This window comes from Rhopilema esculentum, chromosome 11 (genome assembly GCF_057945365.1).
Source record: "Rhopilema esculentum isolate cy_ngs chromosome 11, ASM5794536v1, whole genome shotgun sequence".
Taxonomy (NCBI): Eukaryota; Metazoa; Cnidaria; class Scyphozoa; order Rhizostomeae; family Rhizostomatidae; genus Rhopilema; species Rhopilema esculentum.
The window spans coordinates 9,998,908-10,024,323 of record NC_142825.1 but is presented as its reverse complement, the minus strand read 5'-3'; the positions used below and the strand labels follow the sequence as shown (position 1 = coordinate 10,024,323).

The following is a 25,416-nucleotide window of genomic DNA, read 5'->3' as shown; positions in this document are numbered from 1 at the left end:
CGTTTCTAAAACTTCATATAGAGGAAACTGCTGAGAAAATGAGCATTTTCCAAAATATTAGTGGCATATGACCTTGGTAGACTTTGTAACCTTGGTGACCCCGGTGAACGTTGACCCGGTGACCCCAATGCCCACAGTGCTCCCTGGTTCAGATACCCTGAGCATCAAAATGTTCCTACTCTATAAACATGTAACTATTTGATACTAGACCAGTGCAAAAGTAGCTATGACCTTTTCTTTTGACCCAGAATTTATTAAATCTTCCTTTGGCACATGCAATTGCCATTGACATATTTACAAATACCATGGCTGTCTTTCAAGCTTTTGCTTCAAATTCAACTTTTGCTATTTCGATAGCTTTTGTTGCTTGAAGCCGTCTTTTCATTCAAATAGACACATATTCTGAAAAAGGTTCAACGTCGCTCTCTTTGTTTCAAATTTTGTATTTTAAGAAATATTATAACTCCACGACACCTGCTTGTATTGTCATATGAACATGTTTTTTGCACAAATATGCTTTTCATTTGCAAAAAATGTTCCTCGTTTTTACAAAGGCTGAGCAATCTAGACAGGAATTCAACTGTGATAGAAATAACAAGTCCTTTAGGAATGAATTGCCCTTACTTATTATTTAATTTGGTCAGTATCAATACAAAATGCTCTGTGAAATGACAGTCCTTACTATGTCACACGAATCGTTATCAGTTTGCACCCAATCAAAACTCTCTTTCAGTACCATCATTGACCTCAATTTACAGTTGTTCAAATTTCCAGAAACTGCTGTATTTCTGTAAAATTTCTTTGCACAATTAAAATTAGCACAGTTATGTATTTTTATAACAGGTCATAGTTTGCTTAAAGACATAATTTAGCAGTCATTTTAATGAAAGCAACAGCGAATTTTCATCGCTTTATTCCTCGTTCTCCTTGTGAGTAAAAAGAAAATCTTTTGTGGTTGGTCAGGTTATAGATTCTGCCATTCATTCCAAACAAGTTACCTTGTGTAGCTTTTGTCTTAATGCTAAATGCATGTTCAAGCAAGTTTCTCTTTATCTAAAAGGTCTGAAGGTAGAGCACGGCAAAAAGAGGTCATGTGGATGACCAATGGAAAAAGAAATAAAAGTGCCGTGCCCAAACTCCACCCTATTTTTATTGTTTTCTGGGGGAGGCATCAAAATCTTGAGGGAATTTTTTCCGAAGGGAGATCAAACAATTTTCGGGATTCTGCGGGAAGGGCACTCAAAAATTACTTTACTTGAGAAGTAAACATCCTAACTACGGTGATATAAAAGGAATATTTATTCAAAACTTTGTGGCAGAGATACGTTTTAAGTTAGCTTTGAGCCCTAAATCTAAAATAGAAGTAAAAGAATACCATTGATAAACTAAGAATAGATAAAAAATTTTTGAAGGTATTCCAGCGTATTTGATCTAATACTCTTTCTATGGGAGCTTTAAAATTCTACCACGCGAGTTTTGCGAAGTGTTTAGTTAATCAAGTCTCTGTTTTATGAAATTTTTACAATAATCAATAAAATTGTCTGTCATTGTTGAGAAAATATGTCAGACAAATATTAAAGAATCAAATTAATATAATATACAAAGAAAAGAATCATATATGAAATTTCAACTGAATCAAGGTCATGTCATTCACCAACATTATTTTTTGTCATTCACGCTGTTACAGTCAAAATTGTCTTTATGATTTGTAGTATTGGTTTGCAAAATAACCCAAAAAACATCGGTGCGTACAAACGAATTAATTCTAAATGATAATGTGAGTTTTAAACAGGTGAATATGACATGCTATAGAATCAGGTAATATTTTTCTTCCAACATTATTCTTCTTACAGTTTTCTGTAATGATAACATTGAAAGACAAATGTAAAAGGGAAATGGAAGTGAAACAAGCTGAGACTTACGTTTCTTTATCCTCTGAAGGCTTATCTGTCGTCAGAATGTTGCGTAGTTTGTACCTAGAGTCAGCAGAAAAATTCTGATTAGCTTGTGAAAAATCATAGTTCAAAGGACTGCCATCTTCGTTCTTATCAAACAATGATTTCTCTTCGTCGACTGTTTGAACTTTAAGTTTTGGTATTGGCATGGATTTGTGCCTGGTCAATACTCGCTTATTCTGCATCATGAAATCCGTTCGCTGAAGAGGAGTAAGTACCGCCACATGGGTGTCTTGAGTCTGCCTGAAACTGCGAACACGATTTGTGAATGAAAGCAAAGGCTGTGTGGTAAGAGTGAGCCCTGTCACGCTACCAGCAAACCGACAAACACCATCCGAACTACGGATTACAACTTGTGCATGTCATTTCACTTTAACAGCCAAACAAGCAAATTGCAGATATTTCTTTCTCGTTGGAGTTGAGCAGGATAGTTCGGTGCTTGGCGGTGATTTTGCAAAACAAGATAATTGAAGTAGTTAAAGAATCAATTATTCATGTATGAAAAAGTCGTATAATCGACAATTTGACTATCCGCGACTAAGTGAGTCAGCTAAACGGCAACATCTCTTTCAAAAAATCATCCTGTAACTGAACAGGGAACTGCAGAAACGATTTCAACATTAAAGATTTATTGCCTGCATCTGTCCTTAAGCAACAACATCGGGTGGTTATCGCATGAATCGTCTGTGGTCAATGTATGCGTCAACTAAATAATACGGGAAAACAAACTACAATTTCCTATGTATGCCATGCAAGCGACCAGGATTCCAATGGAAGTTTTCAGATGAAGTTATTAGAAAAGCTGGATAAACTAATTTCCCAAAACCAACTTTAAACAAATGATCTCCAAATAAAACAAGATTTCCTTGATTTGAATAACGAACTGCTTTCAAATCGTATTCTTCAAATCTCTTTTGTTGATATTAGTTGGATAAAGTTGAAAGAAAAGATAGAGTTCACTTTAAGCTCAGAATAGGAAACATATTCTTAAAAGATTTCCACACGAATCGCCTCAAAAATCCAACAAGTCACACCGTAATTGCACTGACTTTTCAAATCGGTAAAAGTTCTTTTAAATAATAGTATCAATTGGCCATGTTGAAGCGGCCTCCAAACAACGCAACGTAGTTCATAAAAAAGCTTTGTCTGCAATCGACTGCCGTCTTGCTATCATTTTGCTTCAGAGCAGCTTCAGGAAAGCTTTTCAAGCCCAGACATTGGTGATTTTTTCAAAGCTACAGCTAATGTGCTGCGAAAACAATATCGCATTTCCAAACTGCTAAATCACACTCATATACGCTTAATATTGTGTCGCCCTTGATAATATAAACACCAGCTGATTGGTGAATTATTTTACACGCGTAACAGGTCTTTTCGGACACAGGAAGTCGTACCAATACAATATGACCGGGTTTTATTTCTAATGACAGTTCGTCTTAATAGAATTTTGAATAATTCATAATAGAAGAATGTTGGGGAGTCGAGTTTAGATGATAGAAAATGAATAGTAGTACAACTGACGCAAAAGAAATTTTGTTTGTTTGATTTCTGTCATCTACACGGCGTCGCTAGCGTTAAATGAAATTAGCAAGCATAACAAGAACAAAGCAACCATTATGGAAACAACGAAACAGTATGAAAAGAGAGAAAACCATATTGAAGGTTTTTGCGTGGTAAGGGAAGTATGACTGGTAAAGACAGGTGACATACATACATTGTATAATGTAAGAGAAATATAATGCAAATTATTGAAAAACATTATGTCAAATACAATGAAAGGGAAATTCGAATTATGAACCTAAAATTTTTTGAGAAACTAACATGATCTATGTATATTGAAACATAAAAATTAATATTGGCATGTCACACATAAAGAGGTATGTTATTTGGAACACCATGTCCAAAAAAGTCAATGAAACGTTAAAAAAGGTGAAGCTAAATGTTGTATGTTCGTTGAAGCGGGAAGAGCAAACTTTTCCAACCAGATTTAAGTATTAAGATTCATCCAAAGATTATTGCTACAAAATATCGGTTGAAGCAACAAAGGTGATTCAATCTTGCCAATCGATTGCTCAAAGTTCAAACCAATTTCAATCCCGTTAAATCAAACTTGAATTTCATTTTGATAAAAAAAATCAGATAACAGCAATGACGTTTGTTTTCCTTCGACTATTCAAAATAAATGGCCAGACTGTAGAGGATGTCTCCCTTTGAGCTGTTCAATTTACAGGTTAAATAATGAATGAATTATAAATTTTGAGAATATAATTATTTTTTTCTTCGTTTGGCAGCAGCTTTTGCAAACGTAAGCACTTTTCCAAACGTTCTGGTAAGTTTCCTTTAATTGAGTAAGTAGTTACTTTTAAGTTGTCAACAAACAAAACTACTTAAGAAAAAAAACGCAAGACTGAAATAAAAGCTAGTATCAAGAATAAAAGAGAAAGGATAAGCTACAATCACTGCCAAAATTACTTGGAACACCTAACACTTTGGGCTGTGCTTTTCTATTTTTCATTTGTTTTCTTGAATACTACCACTTCCGCCCCCCTTTCCCCCCAAAACAATGTTGAAAGTATAGAAAAATATCAAACAATATACAAGAAAAAGCGCACTCTATAACCTCTTTCTTTTTTCTATAGTAAATCAACATTGTTCCTAGGGGAAGAGGGGGATGGCTGAATTTGCCTTTGAAAACCTACGTTAGTGTTCCAAGACTTTTGGCAGTGATTGTATATCCAAATTTAAAGAAAAAAGAGGAAGTAAGACCATCATTTCCAGAGATTGTTCACTTAGTTAAAAATTTGAGGGCTCTAACAGAGTAGACTATAATGTGAGTTGTGTAACGGTTTGGCCTTTATATGTAATCAATTTAGTTATGTTCCTTTTGCGTGTTAAAGTCACATTTTCTGTTAAGTCCTGTTGTGTTAACGAACGCCTTTTATAGCAATGTAATTGTTTGTCAACATGTAGTGTGAGGTCCCTATTGTCCTGTTAATTAGCTTCCGTTATGTTATTAGTGTGTTTATCACTTTAGAAGTTAGTGTTTCTGTTAAATCATTAGAGATAACATCAAAGAAGGAGTATCTCTTGTATCTCTAGAGTATCTCTTGTGTTCTATCTATTCGAGAACTAGGCCCTTTGGCCTAGCCCATCGCTCCAACAACAAATTTGTTATTACCAGGTTCTTCACCGTCATACTAAGAACCCATTTAATTGTTACAGTTGCAAAGGCATGAAATATAGTTCATAAACGCATGCCACTTTTTATATGACATAGATAGTGTCTGACTGAAGAAGAATAGTTCTTCCATCCCGTAAGTTGGGGCCATCTCAAGAGCAAAGATAAGGCGATGAGAAAGGAATAACGTAGAAAGGGTTTCGCAACAATGCGATCTAAGAAAATTTGACCTTTAAAAAAGAAATGAAAACAGCCATATTTCGGCTTTTAAGGCTTTGTAGGTCTCAAAAGGCTTAAAGAAATATCCTCGGGGGATTTCGGGTTTATAAGAAACAACATTTTCACAAAAAACTGCACATAAAAAATCAAAATTGAAAGATCCTTTTCTAATATACTGATGGAAGAGTATTGTTATTTTGGTAACATACACAATTATCCTTCTTCGTTCGAAGATCGCTTAAATAACACTTTTTTAGGAAAATTTTGCCCTTCTTCCTCCCAATCTCTTAGGTATGCTCAAACTAAAGCCCTGAAAGGTTGAAATTAGAGGAAAACTGGACGAAGGAAAAAAAGCAAAAACCGAATGAAGATGTCTAAAGAGCCAGCCAGTCCTTCCTGAAAGAAATATTGGTTGGTTTGCCATGAATATTCCTCTAGCTAGACTTATTCACTGATGAAAAGATGCACCAAAATTATTGTTCACTTTGACTTTTCTGTTAAGCAGCTGCTTCTGTTAATTCCTATATATGCAGAGAGTCCTCCAGTCCAAAGCACGAGCAATGGCCTATTTGAGAAGGTAACTGCAAATCAATTTTCTTCTGAAGGGAAACAGCTCTCAAACTTCCAGTGTTCCTATAATCCGTGCAGAAAAGTGTTCGTTTATAAAAATCTCTTAGCAGAAAAGTATTCATGCAGAAAAGACTTTGTGCAGAAATGTCTTTGTGCAGAAAAGTCTTCATGCAGAAAAAAATATTTTCTAGAAACCACATACAATTTAACATATAGAATCAAAGCGAAAGCAATGTCGTACATTCTAGTTGATCTCCAATTTACGCATACAACAATTTCTTAGTTTTCAGAGAGAGGTTAACCAGGTTTCAATAGGAAGACAGAGAGAAGTATAACTAGCCAGTGCACTTGTAGCAAGTCAACGTAAAATGATATTTTATTACATATGGACAAATAAATAGCAAAAACAAATGGGTGTGAGAATAAATGCATCGTCGAGAATCAGACAAAGTATTGTAAGTCAAAGATAAAAGGCCGACACTATTAAAGACATGCGAAATTAATCATCACCTGGAGCACAGGTTTTGATAAAGCATCACTGTTATTTTACTGCCAACAACAACCCTGTTTCATATAAAAGCGATATGGATGCGATTTGAATTATATGTAGAAATAGTATTTGCAGGTGGCAATGAAAACAATAGAAGAGAACAGTAAGTCTTGCAGGTGAATAATTAACAAAATATGACTGCAAACAAGGCCTCCTACACATCTAGAATTATATCATTCAAATTGACGAATAAAAGAGTACTAACAGAAGATCACATGATTTTGCCATCATGCAGTTCCAGCACACATCTTAATTTTTTTTCCTAAACATCATTCCAAGATTGAAGACCCATTTTTTCTAAACATCATTTTATATTCCGCCGTTTTCTATCATGAAATGTTGCTTTTGGGTCAGTTTATTGCGTTTTCTAGCAAAAATCTAAAGTTCATAGTTCTATTTATATTTGATATGCTTTTGAGACATTGATTATAAACACTGCAAAAATGTATTTTACTGGGAAAAAAATTTACTCATTACTTTTTTAAATGATGTTAACGGAACTTGTAAAATGAAACTTGAAACAGGAATATAATTTAGACAGCGTTTTTAGAAAGGTCACACCTAAGTTTTGGGTATTATTTCAAATTTGAAGAGTATCTTAATAAAATTTTTTATCAGTTTTTAAATTCAATATAAGTACTTTGCTGGCCCATAAGCAAGATGATAATTTTTTCCCCATACTCCCTTGTTTAGTTTTAGTGCACTGGGTAATAATGTCACTTGCGAGGTACAGTTGCTACATCAACAACGACTCTATCAAGAACATAAAGTTGAACATGCTTTTCCTTCCTTCAAAAATGATATTTGATAACAGGGCCTGCCCCATGGAAGGGGGTGGCAGGGTAACATGACCTCTCCACTTTTATCCAAATTTCATATAAATAAACCTTTAAATTACAACAAATACATTGAACTAAAGTACACAAGCAAATCTACAGTAAAATGTTTGCCACGATTGGGTGTAAAGGGGGCAAGAGTAAAATTCATAAACATAGCTGGTCCTCCAATTTACGATCAGTGGCACGGCCCTGAATATACTTTGATATAAGTTTTCTGCTAACTCTGGTGGACACTATACATAGCCACGCACAAACAACTAAGCATGTACAAAATATGCGTCAGTAAATTTAAGGAGTAAGCTCCCATAAATCAAACAAACCTTGCCAAACAAATAGCATTGTAAAATAACAGTTTTGAAAGAGATGAAAAATGACAGATAATTAAAAACGTTCTATTAACTGACGTTGTGGAGTTCAGCTGAAATATGGCAGGGCCACTTATTCGAAGATACGCGTGATAGAGGTCCAAAAAATTATATCTGAAACAATGAAAATTATTATTATTTATTATTGTTACCTCTTTATTTACATTGTTGGCTTATAAATGTATAAAATAGCTATACATGTATAAGGTAAAATATTTACAAGCATGGCTAATAAAAGCCAACTACTTCAAATTACAAAAAACAGAATGGATAAAAATTTCATATAAAACCTAAATGTGGTACAAAACGTCGGCAGAGCCTACATTGGCATTGCCACTCATTTCCCTTCCAAGCTTCGATTTTGGTCTTAAATTCAATCAAGTAAGTCGAGTGTCTAATTGAGACTGAGAGTGTACACCATAACTGTGGACCCCTATATCGAACAGCTTCTGAGCCATACATGACTGATCTCACTCTTGGTAAGTTGCTTTGAACATTTTTATCATTAATGCCTGTAAGTTCTTCTAATAAACAGATACACTGTTATCACATCTTAGGAGATCTTCAAAGCTAGAGTTCTGATTTCTATATATTATCCTAAGGGCTCGCTCGTGCAGTTTGTTGATTGTTGAATTTAGTTTCCTACTATGGAACATCCATGCCAAAGGTCAGTATTTAAACTGGCTATTGATGAATGATAACATCAGTATCCTTTAGTCAATTTGGTCCATATAGTGTGCAATAGGTGACAAAGCATATAGCTTGTTGATGACCATTTGACATAGATTACTTACATATTGCTCAAATGAAAGTTTGCTATCTAAGGTAACTCCTAACAATTATTCTTCAGTACTATTAGTTAGAGTAGAACTGCCAATTTTGACCGAAATAGAGTCATCACTCACATTTCCAAATGTTAATAGATGACATTTGTCTTCATTGAGTTTCATATAATTGTCAGAGAACCATTTGATTGCATGGGCGGAATCCAGTTCTAACCTAGCAACAACATTACCAGTATCAATATCACAAGCAAATAAAGTTGTATCGTCGCCATAATTGCATACATCTGTATTATTTAAGGAACGAAGCAAATCGTTGATATAGATATTAAAGAGAAGGGGTCCAAGCACTGATCCTTGAGGCACTCCTAAAGTAAGTTGCTTCCAGGAGCTAAAAGACCCGTTGACCTTGACCTTCTGTCGTGTGTTATGCAAGTAACTGTAAATTAGAGACAAGGCATCATGACTGAAGCCGTAGGCGTCCAATTTGGCTATAAGGAGATCTGCCTCAGGCAGTCAAAAGCCTTAGAAAGACCTATCATGACAGCACCAACTTTTCCACCTACGTCAATGCAAAGCTTAGTTTTTTTCCGAAAACGTCCCAAGGCTTGCTGAGTGTTATATCCTTTGCGAAATCCACATAATAGTATGAACAACTACGGTTATATGTGTTCTTCCATTTGTTTGACTAGAAGCCTCTCGAAAACTTTTTAACAGTTGGCAAAACACTAATTGGCCTGTAGTTCTTCTTATCTGTACTTTCTTCTTGTTTATGAAGTGACGATACGTCTGTGAAAATTTATGAAGTGAAAATAAAAAAGATAGATAAATCTTTTGTTTAGGGAAGGAGCCCGTTGTCTTGAGGCTTCTATAATCATATTTTAGTCTCATGAAGAAACAATATCCTTTGTCTGATATTTAGAGGTGTTCGTTGTTGGGAATCATCCTCTGAAAAATGTACAACTTAAATAAACTTAAATAAAACAAGTTTGCCAGTAAGAGCTGTCCGGTATTAGAAAATTTCCGCTGACAAGGGTTTTTTGAAAAAAAGATCTAGCTGAAGGCATGAAATTTTCGGTTGGTTGAAGGTCTCCGATATTTGAAAATTTGTCGTTGATGGAAGATACTTTTTTAAGGGTTATACGATAGGAAAAATGTTTTGTGAAAATAAAATTTCTCTGCTGATTTGAAGCGTCCATTTATTATTCACATAAGGCTTAGACCATACGCAAAAGCATTGGGCCAATATCATTGTTAACTGCTATGAAGTGTCCGTTATTGGAACGTGTCCGTTCATAGATGTTTTTTACATAAGGCTTAGATCATACGTAATATCATTGGGCCAATACTATTGTTTTGCCGTTTTCAAGTGTCCGGTATTGGAACGTGTCCGTTCATTGACGTTTTTTACATAAGGCTTAAATCATACGCAATATCATTGGGCCAATACTATTGTTTTGTCGTTTTCAAGTGTCCGGTTTTCACGTGTCCAATATTGGAAAGTGTCCGTTCATAGATGTTATTTACGTAAGGCCTAGACCATACGCTAAGTCATTGAGCCAATACTACGGTTTTGCCGTTTTGAAATGTCCAGTATAGGAATGTTTCCGTTCATAGACATGTGCACGAGGCTTGAACCAGAGGCCAAAATATTTGCCAAACATCATTTGTTTGCTGTTTTGAGATGTCCGGTTTCAATTAACTTAATTGCATCAGCCTTGTGATGTATCACTTTGCTATCAACAGCCATAGACACGTAGGTACATGCATAAGAGAGAAAAAAGTATCCGTTTTAAATTGTTAAATTTGAAAAAGAGGATGAGTTAATTTTCTTTATCTATAAAAGAAGAATCCAATCATTCATTATACGACATTCATGTCCGGTTGTAAAAAGAATGATTTTACATTCTTCTGTCCGAGAGGCAAATCACTCTTGCAAATAGCGTACGTGATTTCCACAAACACAAAAGGATTTGCAGAAATTTTCTTATCAAACAATAAATTTTTCCACGAAAGGTGTACGCAATTTTCATGGAGTGATTCGCCCCCAGCCCCTGTCACCCTAGCTTTAAGAGAAAGGATATTTTTCACGTTGAAACAAACGTGATGAGTAATCTTGTCTGCATAGCTACAAAACCAACTCTGTGATAGCAAACAAACCGGCTCAATCTCAGCTTTAAACAGTTAAACTTGTTATCAAACAGAGTGCAACCGGGAGCAAGCAAAGAGATTAATGATGTTGCCACTAGGCGCTTACCAGTGGATTTATCAATCAGTAAACATTACAGATTACTGGGTAAGTACCTGGTTATCGAGACAACAACGTTGCCGAGGACAAAACCAATAAATACACTGTTAGCCAAACGTTAGTGGAAAAAAACACGCCGTAAGCCAAGTATTAGTGGACAAAGCTTTTAAGGTTCTCACCCATTCCTATGTCCCCTGTTTTGAAAGCGAGCAGCTCTGCCTGCATGCGTCATCTTGCCTCCCAAGGCTGACCAGGTTACAGAGATAAAAACTGTTTTGTTTTAAACTGAGTAAACCTGCTCGTCAAAGCAAGAACAATAGGCCAATAAACAACAGTGAGAAACAGAAAGAACCGGCATACTGGAATACCTGTTCCGGGTTTTTTCAATCTTAGTTGATGACTGGCAGTATTAAACTATTGACGAACAAATTCATCAATATGCAAAACGCTCACAAAGCATGTGAAATTGATAGTTCTAAAGAGCATGGAGCCTGAATTGAAAGACAACAATACGAAATAATGAGAGAATGCAGCAAATATGTAATGCAGGTGTCAAAGACAATTTAGTAGATGAATCTATGGCGGGTGCATCATGGGAATATTTATGGTGCCTCGCAAGTGAACAATTGCGGGCAAAAGAAAGGCTAACACAAATAAATTATTCATGGGAAAATAATTCAAATTCATTTCCTAAAAAGCGATAGTGAATATTATATTTCTAGTGATAACAATCTGATGACAAAAAGTCTATTGTTTATTCAGAATTGGTGAAGTGTTTGCCGCTGAACGAAAATCCTTATCAAAATTAAATCAGATGTTCTTCGATCGTCATGCCATAAATTAAATTCAGATTAGAAAGCCTTGCGTTGCTACCTTGAGCTACTTCAATAAGGCTGTTCATCCTCACAGGTACTAAGGTCTACGTTGTAAATAGGCCTTAGTATGCTTTCACGCTTTCGTTTCGTTCGGAGTTCATTACTCAGCTGTAATTTGATACGATATCAATATGTTATTCTTGGGATTGTTTTAGCAAATATGTATCGTGATGTTTTGTATATAGTTGGAACACGTTTGTCTCTTTCTGCACTTCACACACCAACCGTATCCCAACATTTGCGTATCTAAAGTCTTCCTCTTTGTCTGAAGAAGGTCTGAAGAAGGTAAGACCGTTATTGAGTATATAAAGAGTAGCAGAGAATGAAATAGTGGGGTCTTTTCCCCGTAGGAAGAGGACGGGGTGGGGTCTTTTCCCCGTAGTTATTTCTTTCATTCCACCTATAAATCCAACAATCCAGATACTATCAAAAAGAAGCAAATCAAAGAGTCACTGAAGTGTTCGAAGAGAACAATCGATAAAATATAAGTGTATCAGGTGATATTTTCCGACATGTCATGTTTGATTGAGGCTTCCAGGATAAAAAACGATTATTGTTAAACAATTGTCGTGCGTGTAACAAGAACAAACCAGCAGTTGAAGCGTACATTCTTTTAACCTATTGAATAGGAAAAGTGGTTAAAATTTGTTCTAGCTGTTCTGACGTTTGAACCAAAAGATTACGGGTATTGCGTCTTAGGAAGGGCCTTTCAAGGGGTCGTGAATACGTAGTAGTTTCTGCTTTGGAGTTTATAAATGAAAGGTGCACCAGCGTTGTGACTAAATATCTAATTTTCATGAAATAAACACGGGCAAATGTATAAAGTTGTAGCAAATATGAAACACCGTAATAGGCCGGGAATAAACAACAATAAAAACACGTAAATCAGTTTGATTTATGATATTTGCTACATTTTTATCGACTTTTCGCCGCAAGAACTCCTTGGAGCCTGTCGAGCAGCCTGCTACAGTGGCCTTTTCTTCATTCACACAAATGTATAAAGAGAAGTAAAGAACCTACAATAAATTCAGTCATCAAATCAGTGATCCGACGATCGATCATAAAATAACGACTCTCCGATTACGAGAGCAATCACAAATCTTCTTATGATAATCGTCTATCGTTGAAGAGCATAAAGACTAACTAACAGACTAACTAACTATACACGTATAAATGTTTCTTTTATACCATTTTGCAAGCAAGTTTGAGAATAAACAAGAAATCACGCTGGACGAAATTACAAAGGAATGCCGCTCTACGAATTACAAAGGAATGAAGCAACATTTCTTTAATTAGTTCATTACGAAGCTTATTGTTATTCTTATTAAGTGTCTACTCAACATGTCTACACCTTTATTGTTTTTCTCTGTCAATGCGTTTATAGTCGCAGCCGGATGTCACTCAGTATTCTAGAAGTTTCGAGTCGCTTTCTTCTGTTAAATCAGTTTTTAAACATTGGCAATCTAGAGGTGATTCTTGTTGGTAGCATAATGCAAGTTGAAGAAGAAAACACTGGAACATGAAAAGGTTTGTCAGGTCAGAAATAAGTTATCTTACTCGATATCCCAGAGTTAGAAACTGTTTGAAAAACTATTTTTCTCATACTACTAATGAAAGCAGTGACCAACAAAGCACATGTTAATAAAGAAAATAAAAAACTTGGTTTAAAAGTAGGTTTTTCCAACTGCAATCTTAATAAGAAATGTGAGCATTTACCATCGACATTAAGTACACAAAATTACGATTTAGCGTTCTTTGACTTAAAGATAAACCATCATTGAAGCAAACATCGTCATCTATTCATCGCACCTAATCATTGCAATCAGCTGTAAAATTTTGGCTATTATAGGAATCGTTATTTTTCAAGAAGAATTGCAATTTTTAAAATTCAATGCATGAACCATAATAAAGAAGACGGGAGATTCTCCCAGCATCACAGTTTGATGGAAACATTCGCTAAATTTTAACTCACTTTTTGGCTTCGTACACGACGACGAAAGGAACAACGAATACGTCGATGACTATGGAGATGACTACGAATACGACAACGAAGACGAAGACGAAGACGAAGACGAAGACGAAGACGAAGACAAAGACGAAGACGAAGACGAAGACGAAGACGAAGACGAAGACAAAGACAACTACGAAGACGAACACAACGACTAAGGCGAGGTTAAAGACGATGGTGATAAGATAATCTTTTTGATGACCAAAAATATCATCCATCGTTTATCAACCGGACAAGAGTAAGAAAATTTAAATATTTTGAAGGATGCATGTCCAACAGGATGTAAGAGTAGCTAAGACGTTAGTCCATGGCCTTTAGGAACCATGAAATCTTTGTTTCAAAAACCACGTAACTCCGTAATAAGCGTCTTAATTGATATAAGCAGAAAAAAGAAAGATATCAACATTACTGTCAATTATTGATGAAATACATGTCATAGAAGCTGCATAACCGATAAATTATACTATTTATGATATTTGTTTAAGGTGCACCCTGTGCTGCGACATTTGGCTGTCTTTGTATGATTACGATTTCGGAGAAATGTTTAGCAGTTTTTTATTGTATATATAGACAACTAACATAAAAATACACAAACTCTTTGCGCATAAGTAAACATAACTAAGTGTTGGGACCAATGGCGGCGCCAGCCACTATGCTCTGGGGGGGGGGGGGGATACAAACCAAAAAAATTAAGCCACGCCCTTTTAACAACCAGAAAATGCCCTTTTACCAACAGAAAACGCCAATTTTATCCGAAGGGAACGCCTATGACTAACTTTTGTTTGAAAATTGGCAGTTTGAAAATCATAGGATTACATCACAAAAAGTACGGTGTTAAAATATTACCCCTCCCTCAACATTTTCTAATCGAATTTAGACGAACTAAAAAGTCGATACCGTTGAGTTTTCTGGTTGAGTAAAAAGAAAATACCCTTGAGTTTCGAAAACCCTTTTAAAGTCACAGAAAGCATAGATTGGTTTATGCACCGCGCTTTAATTTCTTCACTGTATCGTTCCGGAAAGTCTTGAAGCCCTACGACCGCCAATTTTTTCTGGACTCTGCTAAAAACACTCAAGGTGTACATTTTTTTTTCGTATTTCAAGGCATGCGTTTGTTTTGAAATTCCCAAAGATTTGCCTAACCACATATCAGAGAGAGCCTTCTTGAACAGCGTTATTCCAATTTTTCACACAATAAGCATTCGTCTTAGAGGATAAATGCCCAGATTTTAACCAAATCTGCTAATCTCTCTATTCCCTGTTGCAAAAACGAGCATTTCGAAGTAAAATCAAAGATTTTTGACGGCAAAGAAAGTTAAATGCAACCAAAATAGCTAAATGTAATCTTTCGAATTATAAGTTGTGTTTTTTTAACCATAAAACCTGAGCTAAGATAATGCATTCATTTCCTGTATAATCGGACATGGAGAAATGAGAATTTCATCAGAAAACACATAAATGGAAAGTTGCCATAAGGTTCAGGTTAAAAGAGAGGAGAAAGTAATGTAATTGAACTAGAAAACATATTAAAAGTGGATAAGGCACATGTACATATAAATGAGTATTATGATATGTACGAGCAAGGGGAAATTATATAGTCATCAAGGCACCTTATAGGAAACCATAAAAATTTCTATGAAAGGTAGATATTTATAGACAAAAAATATATTTTTCTAAAAAGAAAGAAAATAAAGTCTTGTTTTTTCACAAACGGCCTGTTTGAGTGTCGCAACAGGCACGAAGAATTGTTAACGATTGAATAATATCGAAATTTCACGAGGAAATTGTACATGCTTGGAATGGCTGGTGACGCTGAATCAACTGAGAAAATCAGCGCCAAGAGGGTATATGCAACAAAAACAGAAGGATAAATCTGGAAAAAAGGAGACTATGAAAGCAAATATAAAGCTCTGTGAATATTGTTGCAAGCTATAGTATATTGATAAGGAAGATACAGTGAAAAAATTAGATATGATTTTATCAGCTTAAAGAAAAAAGCAGCTTGCTAATTAGAAACTGCATTTCGATAAGAAAAGATTTCTGTTAAGGTTTTTGCTGCCAGATATCCGCAAAGGAATGACAAAAGCTATTGATGGACGATAATATGGGGCGATTTCAAGGTTTGAAAGGTATTAAAACAATAACTTTTAATTTTAGAAAGGAGCTGCATTACAATCTTGGAATATACAAGTTCCAGGCCCCTTGATAAAGCATTTATAAAATTCAATCCAGCCCTTAGTATCGTACTTTTGTCTTCGATCTTGAGAAAATTTGCTTACACTTCGTTCACCTTGTTGATTCGAGAGCCACTCCCTGTTCTCTGATGATATATAGAATATCGTTGTCAGCTGATCAAACATTCTATTTTCAATAGTCCGTGTCCTGTGTTTTCCCATAAAGAATTGAACTAAACTCTTTCTGTTGTATCGGTCCAGTAGATTCTTTTTAGAAAATTATTGAAGGTAAATAAAACTAAATGTTTTTTAACATGAACATTATTGAGTGCAGTGCCATCGCTTGATACTGTTCTCAGGGAGGGCTTCCAGGTCCAATTTGCCGACAAAATGGGTAAACCATCGATTATTTGCCGACAGGCTTGAAGATTTGCTGACAAAGACCAAACTTTTTCTTGAAGGGGTAGGATTTGCACTACTCTTGCCCCCTCCATCGTAACAGCCCTTCTTAAGTTTGGAATAAAGCAAAGAGAAAAACTAATTAACCGATAAAAAGGACATGAACGAAACATCCTTGGCTTAACAGGATTCAAACTTTGACTTTGAACAAGGACCTTACTTTCATCGCAACTATGATTTCAACAAGCGTCGCAACTACGATTTATTTAATTTAATTAATCCAAGCAACTAAACGGAACTTTATGTGGCCTTTTGGTCAACCCTCTACAGCCTCTGCCCAGCATTAAAATGAAATGTGGAAATTGTGATTTGAAACAAAAAGATGTGGTCAAAGAGAAAGCAAGGGGGAAATATCACCATCATTGTGCTATATCTGAAAAGGTGCCTGTGTAGTAATATAAAGCAATTTTATTAACAGGCTAGCAAGAGAAGAATAACAGTGGGAGTAGGTCTGGACAAAGTATAGAGTACAAAGGTATTGCTTTTGAAAATGGTGGTATTCAACATTGATTTTGACACAGACTCAGCCAATGGAATAGCGCTAGTACTAGCCTTCCTAGCCTTATAACTTTGCAATCCTGCAAGCTTGAGAAGTAATAGCCAAATAACTTTAGCAAATACTCGAGGTATTCTTCCTTTCAAAAGATATAATCTTACGACATGTGTAGAAGGAGCGATTATAATTTTTGATTTTAATTGCAATAAATGTACAATTTTTTGTTATTCTAGCCATGTAAATAATGTTAGAGATATCTCTAGGCGTCTGAAATTATCTGAATACATAAAGCACTTAGATGTTGCAAAGCTGCATGAAGCAACGAGAGTATGATGATCACGAGAAACAGTATACTGTTCTGTTTATACTGCCATGCATATCAGATGTGCTTAATCCAGTAATGTCAGCTTTTGGCCTTCCGAACAGTGCACTACACGCCTGCTAAAAGGAGAGATTGCTTGTGGGAGGAAAACGGGTCTTATTGTGTTTCCGTTTCAGACAGCAAAGACCTGCAACCAGGCGATCTCAAGGCAATGTTTTGCTTCTAGCGTATTCATTAAGTACAAAGGTATTGTTTGAACAGAATTGCCAAACATCTTAAAGATTTATCTGATAAAATGCAAAATTATTAACAGCCAATGAATACAATCTGATATTGCAAAAGATTGATATTTACGATCGAGAGCATATAAGAAAACAATAACAATTAGGTGAGCATCAACTAACAACATTATAGCAAATCTGCTGGATGCTGCGAGATTTTTGCAAGACATCGCAAGCTCTTTCACACTCGATTTTAATGCTGTTAAGCTCCGCAAAATCAAATAAAATCTTCGTTAAAATAAAAATTTGCTACGCAACGACTAACAAAGTAAAACACGGGCTTCTATCATTGCATGAAACGAGTTGATAAATACGTTTCCGGGCAACTCGAGGAGGTCGTTCACAATTCGTAAGACGCACGCTCGTTTACACCATCTATAGCAGGTAGAAATCAGACGATGATAGCAACGCTAGTGAAAAACAATAACACGAAAGAAATGCAAGATTTGACTAAGAAATCAAAATTACATCTCGTAGAAAGAGGAAAAGTCTTCACCTGGGATCCCGTGCCATCCTTGGAGGCAACGGTGAATGCAAATATGGAATGCCACTTTTCTTGAATTTCTCTTCATACAGATCAAAATCATTGGAACCAGGCTTTAAGTTTGCAGTTTCCATAACGAATTAGGCAAGGAAGTGAATACACAACGAAATACTCATTGACATCTCATTTCAGCGAATAACTAGACTGCATGTTGACTTTGTATAATTCAATTCACACTGGGAAGATGTTTTAAGGCCATCAAACACACACCTGCTACATCACCGAATAAGAAGATCACTGTCTACGGAACTATCATCCATAAACACGACCTTGTACTGTTTATCAATGGTCGTGTGAATTGACTATAACGGCATTTTATATGCGCTAATTCACGGAATTAACCCAATATGCGCAATATGCAAGCAGGTTGGATCAGCCCTGAACATTTCTATGACGAAATGGATTGTGTTACCATGCTTTGATGACTAAAGAATTAAACTCTTGGAATGACACTGACTACAAATGAAGAAGAAGTACTTATATATGAAAATTGGGTTCGTCCTTGAGGCAATGAATAACCCCAGATGCCTCCTAGTGACAGAAATGATAATTTTTGAATTGTTGGGCAATGAGTTTTGCGTCCTGAATCCGTCCTGGTGTACAATGAAGGGGTGAAGCTGATTAAGGGGTCTGGGTGAGAAATCGGTGCAACACCGTACGAGAAATCGCGCTCGTTATTGATAACCAAGTTTGACATATTTTTAAACCCCCAATAGAAGAGCCAAATTCCAAAGGCAAAGGTTTACACACATAAAAGCCAATAACATAAAAATTAATTCAGAGTAACATTGGGGCTCACAGGTGATGCAGCTGTAACAGATGGACCTGCAACTATACTATCCTTGCAGCTTGAAAAGTTTGGGTACAAGTCTTTAAGTTAATTATTGCCAAAAACTTTTAGCAAAGAACTAAGGCAAAGACCATACTCTAAAAACCAAAAGTTTAGCACAATGAGCTGTGTTTTATAGATCATCTTCTCTTTGGTTTCTCAATAATTATGGAACTGATGATCCTACACACAATACTCTATGTCAGCTAAGAACAGTAACTGACCAACAAAATGAAAAAAGTTCCGATCTCTGAAAAGAAAACTAACATCCCCTCTCCCTTATGTTTTTAATCCAGTTTTGGATAAATCAGAAAGTCGATGTTAAAAAAGTGGGGTGGACATGTCCACCCCAGTCCACCCCGTGGCGCCACCACTGCCTGAGATGTTAATTGTACAATAGCCAAGCTTCGAATTCTTGGGTGTCATGTTGCAATCACCACTAGATTCAACTCTTACGTATGTCTGTAAATATATATATATAATGTGCCTTTGATCTACCAAATGATGTAGAAATAACGAATATTGGAATAAACAACACCGAGAAAAAAATTGAGCTTTTGCACACATGGTAATAAATCCAAAAGCCAGGTTCTATACCGATTTTTTAAACGAGAGTCAAGAATATAGAAGTAGCTAGTTGTGGTTTTAAGTGATCGTAACAGCCAAATACTATTCTTCAACGTCTAAGTACCAGAGATGTAAAGATTCCAAATGATGACTAGGCTTCTCATTTAGAGGTTAATTTTATATTTCGCTTAAATAATATGTTGGTGCCATCCACCAAAAATATCAATTTCGATTTTAGAAATACAAGTTTGTGAACATGGAAGACACGAGCATGGATCCTCGGCGTAAGGTTTACAACGGTGTAACTTTAACAGTGAAATAATGGTTTTATTAGGTGAATAGTTTAAAGGCATTGGGAATAAATAGTTGCAGGATTTAACAAAGATTGTAGTTGGATTGAGTTTGATTTTTGTTGTATTAGATTAGATAGGATATATGTCTTGATTAGATTGACGTTTGAAAGCAACCCGGTCCTCCGCCCAAAAGAATATACAATCCTTCATATCAGATTATGCATGTCCAGCAATGAGATATCATATGAATCTTAATTTCGATTGAACCAATTCGCAATATGGCCATGGTAAATTAATAACAGAGGAAATAATTGACTTGTTTATATTAAAACCTTGAAACAAGCAACATATGATTGCATCAATACAATTTGTTGAAAAGGCCATTGTCAAGTATACCATGAGTAATATACTGTACACAGACAGCAACTTGAAGTTAGAAAAAGAACTCGACAATAGCACAGTTCGATTAATTAAAAGACTAGTTCAATATACACATTTAATTGCGGCTAAAAAGCAGACTAGCCATTGTTGGTTAGAAATTGTAAGCATTAGTAATCGTCAGCAGGTGGTAAGGACAATTTAGAGAAAACTTACATGACAATCAAAGAAGATTAATACGAAGTTATTTTGTGTTCTTCTAAAACTCATTGTGTTTGCAAAGCAGACTGAATTGCAGCTGGCGGTAACGGGCGTGCTGTACACAAAGTTAAGCGTAGCAGATTTCAATGCAAAGCTGGATATGCAACAGTAATAATCTGACGGTTTACTGGATGTCAACTTCCATTCGCAAAGGGTTGGGGGAGCCTTGCGGGGCACAGAGAGCAGGGAGCAAACGCTCTTGGGCTCAGCGCTACAAAAGGGCCTGTACATATGTTACAGTAATTTCCCTATAATCCTCTTATAGACTTTCTTTAGCAAATCTGTAAATGGGCTTGCACCACAATATATATTTTTGATATATTTGTTTCAAACTCGATTCTTCGTATAATCTAAGAGATAGTTCTACTGACCTTAGGTAACCGAAGAAAACGCCCTCAAAAGGGCAAAAAAGTTTCTCTTATAGAGGATCGACGATGTGGAACAGCTTATTATCCGAATCAAAGAGTCAATTTTTAATGAAAAAGGAGCTCACTTCTTTTTATCTTTTTAATTTTTTCATTTCATTGTAAATAGGTTTTTAGCTGAAATTGTAATTGTACTGAAGACTTAATTTAGTTTTAGATTTACATAATGTATTCTGCATTTAGGTGGAGGGACCTTTGTAAGACAGCTACGGCTGAATGGGCCACCCTCCTTAAAAATTTTGAAGAAATAATGAAATAATAACAATAGTCTGCTATCACTTCGCTTTGCCGAAATTGTCGAAATTGTCGAAATTGAGGGTGCGTTTGTGTTACAACATCATACAAAAGAGGACCTGTCTTGGCCGAAATTGTCGAAATTGTCGTAATTGAGGGTGCATTTGTGTTACAACATCATACAAATAAGGACCTGTCTTGGCTCTCATTGCCGAATATGCCGAAATTTTCGAAATTGAGGGTGCGTTTGTGTTACAACATCATACAAAAGAGGACCTGTCTTGGCTCTCATTGCCGAAATTGCCGAAATTTTCGAAATTGAGGGTGCGTTTGTGTTACAACATCATACAAAAGAGGACCTGTCTTGGCTCTCATTGCCGAAATTGCCGAAATTGTCGTAATTGAGGGTGTGTTTGTGTTACAACATCATACAAAAGAGGACCATTCCTGGCTCTCAGCAGACTTTTATTAGTGATTACTGAATAAAAGGTGATAAATAATAATAAAAAAATGTAATATTTCTTTGCTGAACATAGTAAACAGTAAAGGGAAACAAGAGGTGTTCATTCTTAACCATTTGCAACAAATGGAATGAAATTGGGCTATTTAGATTGTTACTTGTGTGCTAGCAACATGGGTTCTTTGAAGTTGATCGAAACACAACAGATTGCGTTTGCCACATGTTTTCACTCTTCGATGCTGTCCAGGGGCTGATACACCGCATTGGCTCAATCAAATAGACGCCCCGGAGTTTACACATTAAGGCTCAAAATCGCTGAAATTCAAAAGTTACTTAAGAATAATGCAAGACACGAGCTTCATCGAGAATTAAAAATTTTTCTAATTTGAATTTTTTGGAAGATTAATAAAATGTGAGTTTCAAGCTAAATGTTTTGAAATAGACGTATCCGGCCATGGAGTCAGCAACATTATAATACAGCTCAGTTACAACTTGCGTTGTTCAAGAAAAATCTGAAGCTAAAAATCAAAACTAGGAAAATTCCCCCGGTTTCTTTTTGAGACCGGCGTTTATTCAAGGTCATAGGCTAATCTAAACGATGAAACTTATTCAGAGTTAATTTCACGAGGGGCTTTTGAGCTTTAACTAATTCGCTTGAAATTGTTATTATTTCCTACTTGTTCTATTTGTTATGGTCTTTTTTGGCCCGCTTCCTCGTGTTTATCTTGTATCTGCTTTTATCTGTTCTATTGGTTTAAGGGCAATGCAATGCACTCTTTCGGCCTCCTGACGATTTGATTTGTAAAACTAGGGTTAAGTGTTTGTTTCGTGGCGTTTTCATTCCCTTGGTAAATCTAGGGGTTACTAAGGTTTTGGCATGGCATGGGACTCAATAAAACTATGCTGTCTAATACATTTACATTAACTACAAAATTCATAGAAAACTGTGTCCTGGTGCATCGGCTCTCAGCTGGGGAAAAGTTAACTTTTCTTGTTTTTTCTCTGCCTAGAACTTTAAGCTGCTTGTCCTCGAGTCTATCAAGCTATATCTAAGGTTAGGATTTGCATGGGTTAGGCGAAGCAACTTGTGCCGATGCACCAACGGCCCAACGTTGCTTCCTGTGATGAGTGAATGTAGCCTCAAGGCCTGACGATGCAGCTGAAAATTTAGGAAAGTAGCTAGCAGGAGAAATTACATTATTTTTGTAGGGCGTGAAGAATCAGCCATGTTCGCCATGACAATGAATTATCATAAGAGTCTAGTCATATTGATAAGGGTAGATTACACCAATTTGACTCACCGCCTCGTTTTGGAAATTTCTCCAGACCTCATTGTACGATATTCTTAAGCTCAGATTTTGTTCTTCTACCATAATTCTAGGCTGGTTCCATATTGTTTGTATTTTTTTTTAGAACGAAGTTTGAAAAGTTGTAAAGGACCGCAAAAATCATTCACGGTAAAAGTTTACCCCCCTGGTCAAATCCCTTATAAAGTTTTATCGTATGTCGTCGTAAAATCAATATCGTTAGCAGTACCATAATGAAAACTTCCAAGTGAGCTGAAATTCTTGCTCGCAATCCGAATCTTAGGTCAAATATTGTGTACAAAAAAGTTTGAAGAACTTTTCAAAATGAGGCTGTGTGTTGAATTGGTATATATAGTCCATGCATATCGAGTTTGGCAAAGACACCCTCGTGGCAGTATTCTGTGTGTTCTAATGTTTGGTGTGCTATTTGCGTTCTACAGAGTGATGCAGTCAGTGTGTTCTGCAAGATGAAGCATTTTGTGTGCACTACCAGGCACCGCGGAGCAGGGGGGCTAGGAGGGTTTAGCCCCCCCCCACTTTTTGCAAAAAATGCCAAAAATTAAGTATCAAACTATCAGAAAAGCCTCTTTTTATACGGTTTTAGCCCCCCCCCCACTTTTTTAGACCCCCAACTTTTCTCAACGCTCCGCGGTGCCTGTGCACTACAGAGTGTAGTATTTCTTCCCTTCTAAAGAACGGCGTCTTATTTCTTGCTCTATTGTAAGATGTATTCTACAATGTGACGTGTTCTTTGTGTTCTACCGAATAATGTGCTTAATAATACAGCATTCAATTTCACTTCAAAACTTGCCACATCATGGCATCGCTGATGCTGAATAAATTTGTTTAAAAATTATTTGACTGAGAGAAGGCAGTTTGCTTAGTATGACTGGGGGAACTCTTGAGTTCTGGAGGTAGAATGTGGTGTGCACCAAGGATAATTCTTAGGGTCAATTCTACTTCGTTTGAATATCAGTGACTTGACTAAGGTTTGAAAAAGGTTCTTGTAGTAAAAGCAAAAAAGGGTTGGAGATAATACAGATATTTTTAATTCATGGCTGAAATTGTTAAGGTATCGCTAATTGAAATGTAAATCATCTCCGAATTGCTGGATGAGAATAGACTGTTCTGAGTCTCTTAAAGAGATACACCATTGCACCATGTTATTATGCCGTCATCATATAGGAAATTCCTGGAACTTCAATTTTCAGGTGGTGGCAAAACCTCCAGCAAGCAAATTTTCCCACATATGATAAATTTTATTGAGAAAACAAAAGCACAAAAATTTGTTTGAACTAACAACTTAAAAGAAGTTAGAGACTCTGACCTCAACATACACCACTGCAATACACACCCCTGGATGTCTAAAATAAACATCAGTTGATGGAATGAGTACATGACTTGAAGCTCTAAACCATAACCCGAACACTTGCTAAAATGAACATTCATCGCGAACCTTATGTGTTGAGCATGATCAGAGAATGCAGAACTTGAGATGTCATTTTGAACTTTGTAGCAGGAACAAAGAGCGTTTGGTTTCAAGGTTTCTACATTTACAACGAATTTGTGGGCAGCATTTGCCAATATTGCTCAACATAAACTAAAACAGTTTTATTTGGACAGCTAAACATCAATGTTCCTGCCTCTTATACGTTAATAGTTTATATCTAATAGCATTGTGCATAGCATTTCATTGTGCTTTATCTCAGTTTCTTGATACAGGGAATACGTTGATAAAGATACTGTATTAAAGAGGTTAACCTGTATAAGCATTGCTGCTAGCATTTTTTCATGTGATTTACCGCTACTACGACCTACTTTTTTTACTATAATTATGTGTTCTACAGAGTGACGTAACATGTGCGTGGGCTCTACAGAGTGACGTGTACCTTATATTTCAAAGTTTGGAGTATTCTTTGCGACAGTAATGTGTTCTGTGCATTCTATAGTGTGACGTTTTTTTTATATTCTACAGAGAACGTATTCTTTGCGGTCTACAGAGTGACGTATTCTGCACAGAGTAACGTCCTTTTCGTGCTCTATGGACTGATTTATTCCTTGTGCTTTAGGGAGTGATGTTTATTTTGTACGTTACAAAGCTGCGTATTCTGTTGGTTCTAAAGAAGTGGATATTCTGAAGAGCATCATATTCTTGTGTTCTTAAGTATTTTCAGATTGATTCTTTAATCATCCTTTTGTTTACTTGCAGTGCCTGTAATCTTTGCTAAATATGCAATCCCGCAAGGATCCGACATGGGTACTTTCTTTTGCTTTTGCAAGATAGTACTTGTAACATTAAACTCAGGATATCGTTTACATCATACGGTATGGTCACGTTTGTGGCCGATGCAGTCTTGAGAAAATGTTATCATATGAAAAAAATTCAAACTACTAAAAATCCAGCAAAAGGAAAGATTCTATTCTTTTTAAAAGCAATGCGATTTTAGATACCGTAAATTTCTCTCAGATACGATATAATTTTATTTTGTTATTACAGAGTTTTATTACTTTAATGTAACCTTTGTTCTAGTTGCTTGCTATGAGAAGGACAATTCTTTTCATGACAATGAGACCTCGATCTTAGTTTGATAGAAAGCTGTTAGAAAGAAAACAGGAGACATAGAGACTCTGGCAGCTATATCTGCAATTACTACTTGAAAGGGAAATAGAATGCAAGTTGATTCAGTGAGCACATGGCAACGATACGCGAGTTTGGATTACGGAAAAACACAAACATACTTGTTTTCAGTTTGCAAGACGGATAACCGAACTGGTATATTCAAATACAAAGCTTGGG

At 36.0% G+C, this 25,416-nt stretch overlaps 1 protein-coding gene across 6 annotated transcripts in view; it reads right to left on the bottom strand.

Moving 5' to 3' along the window:
* LOC148958988 (potassium channel subfamily T member 1-like) overlaps window positions 1–25,416 on the bottom strand; it is a 91,270-nt gene that overhangs the window by 36,964 nt on the left and 28,890 nt on the right. For 2 of the 6 annotated variants that reach the window (XM_089111587.1, XM_089111585.1), the window contains exon 3: window positions 1,923–1,976. In XM_089111587.1, the coding sequence (XP_088967713.1) occupies window positions 1,923–1,976 (54 nt within the window). The other 4 variants (XM_089111583.1, XM_089111584.1, XM_089111586.1 and 1 more) reach the window with 3 other exon arrangements.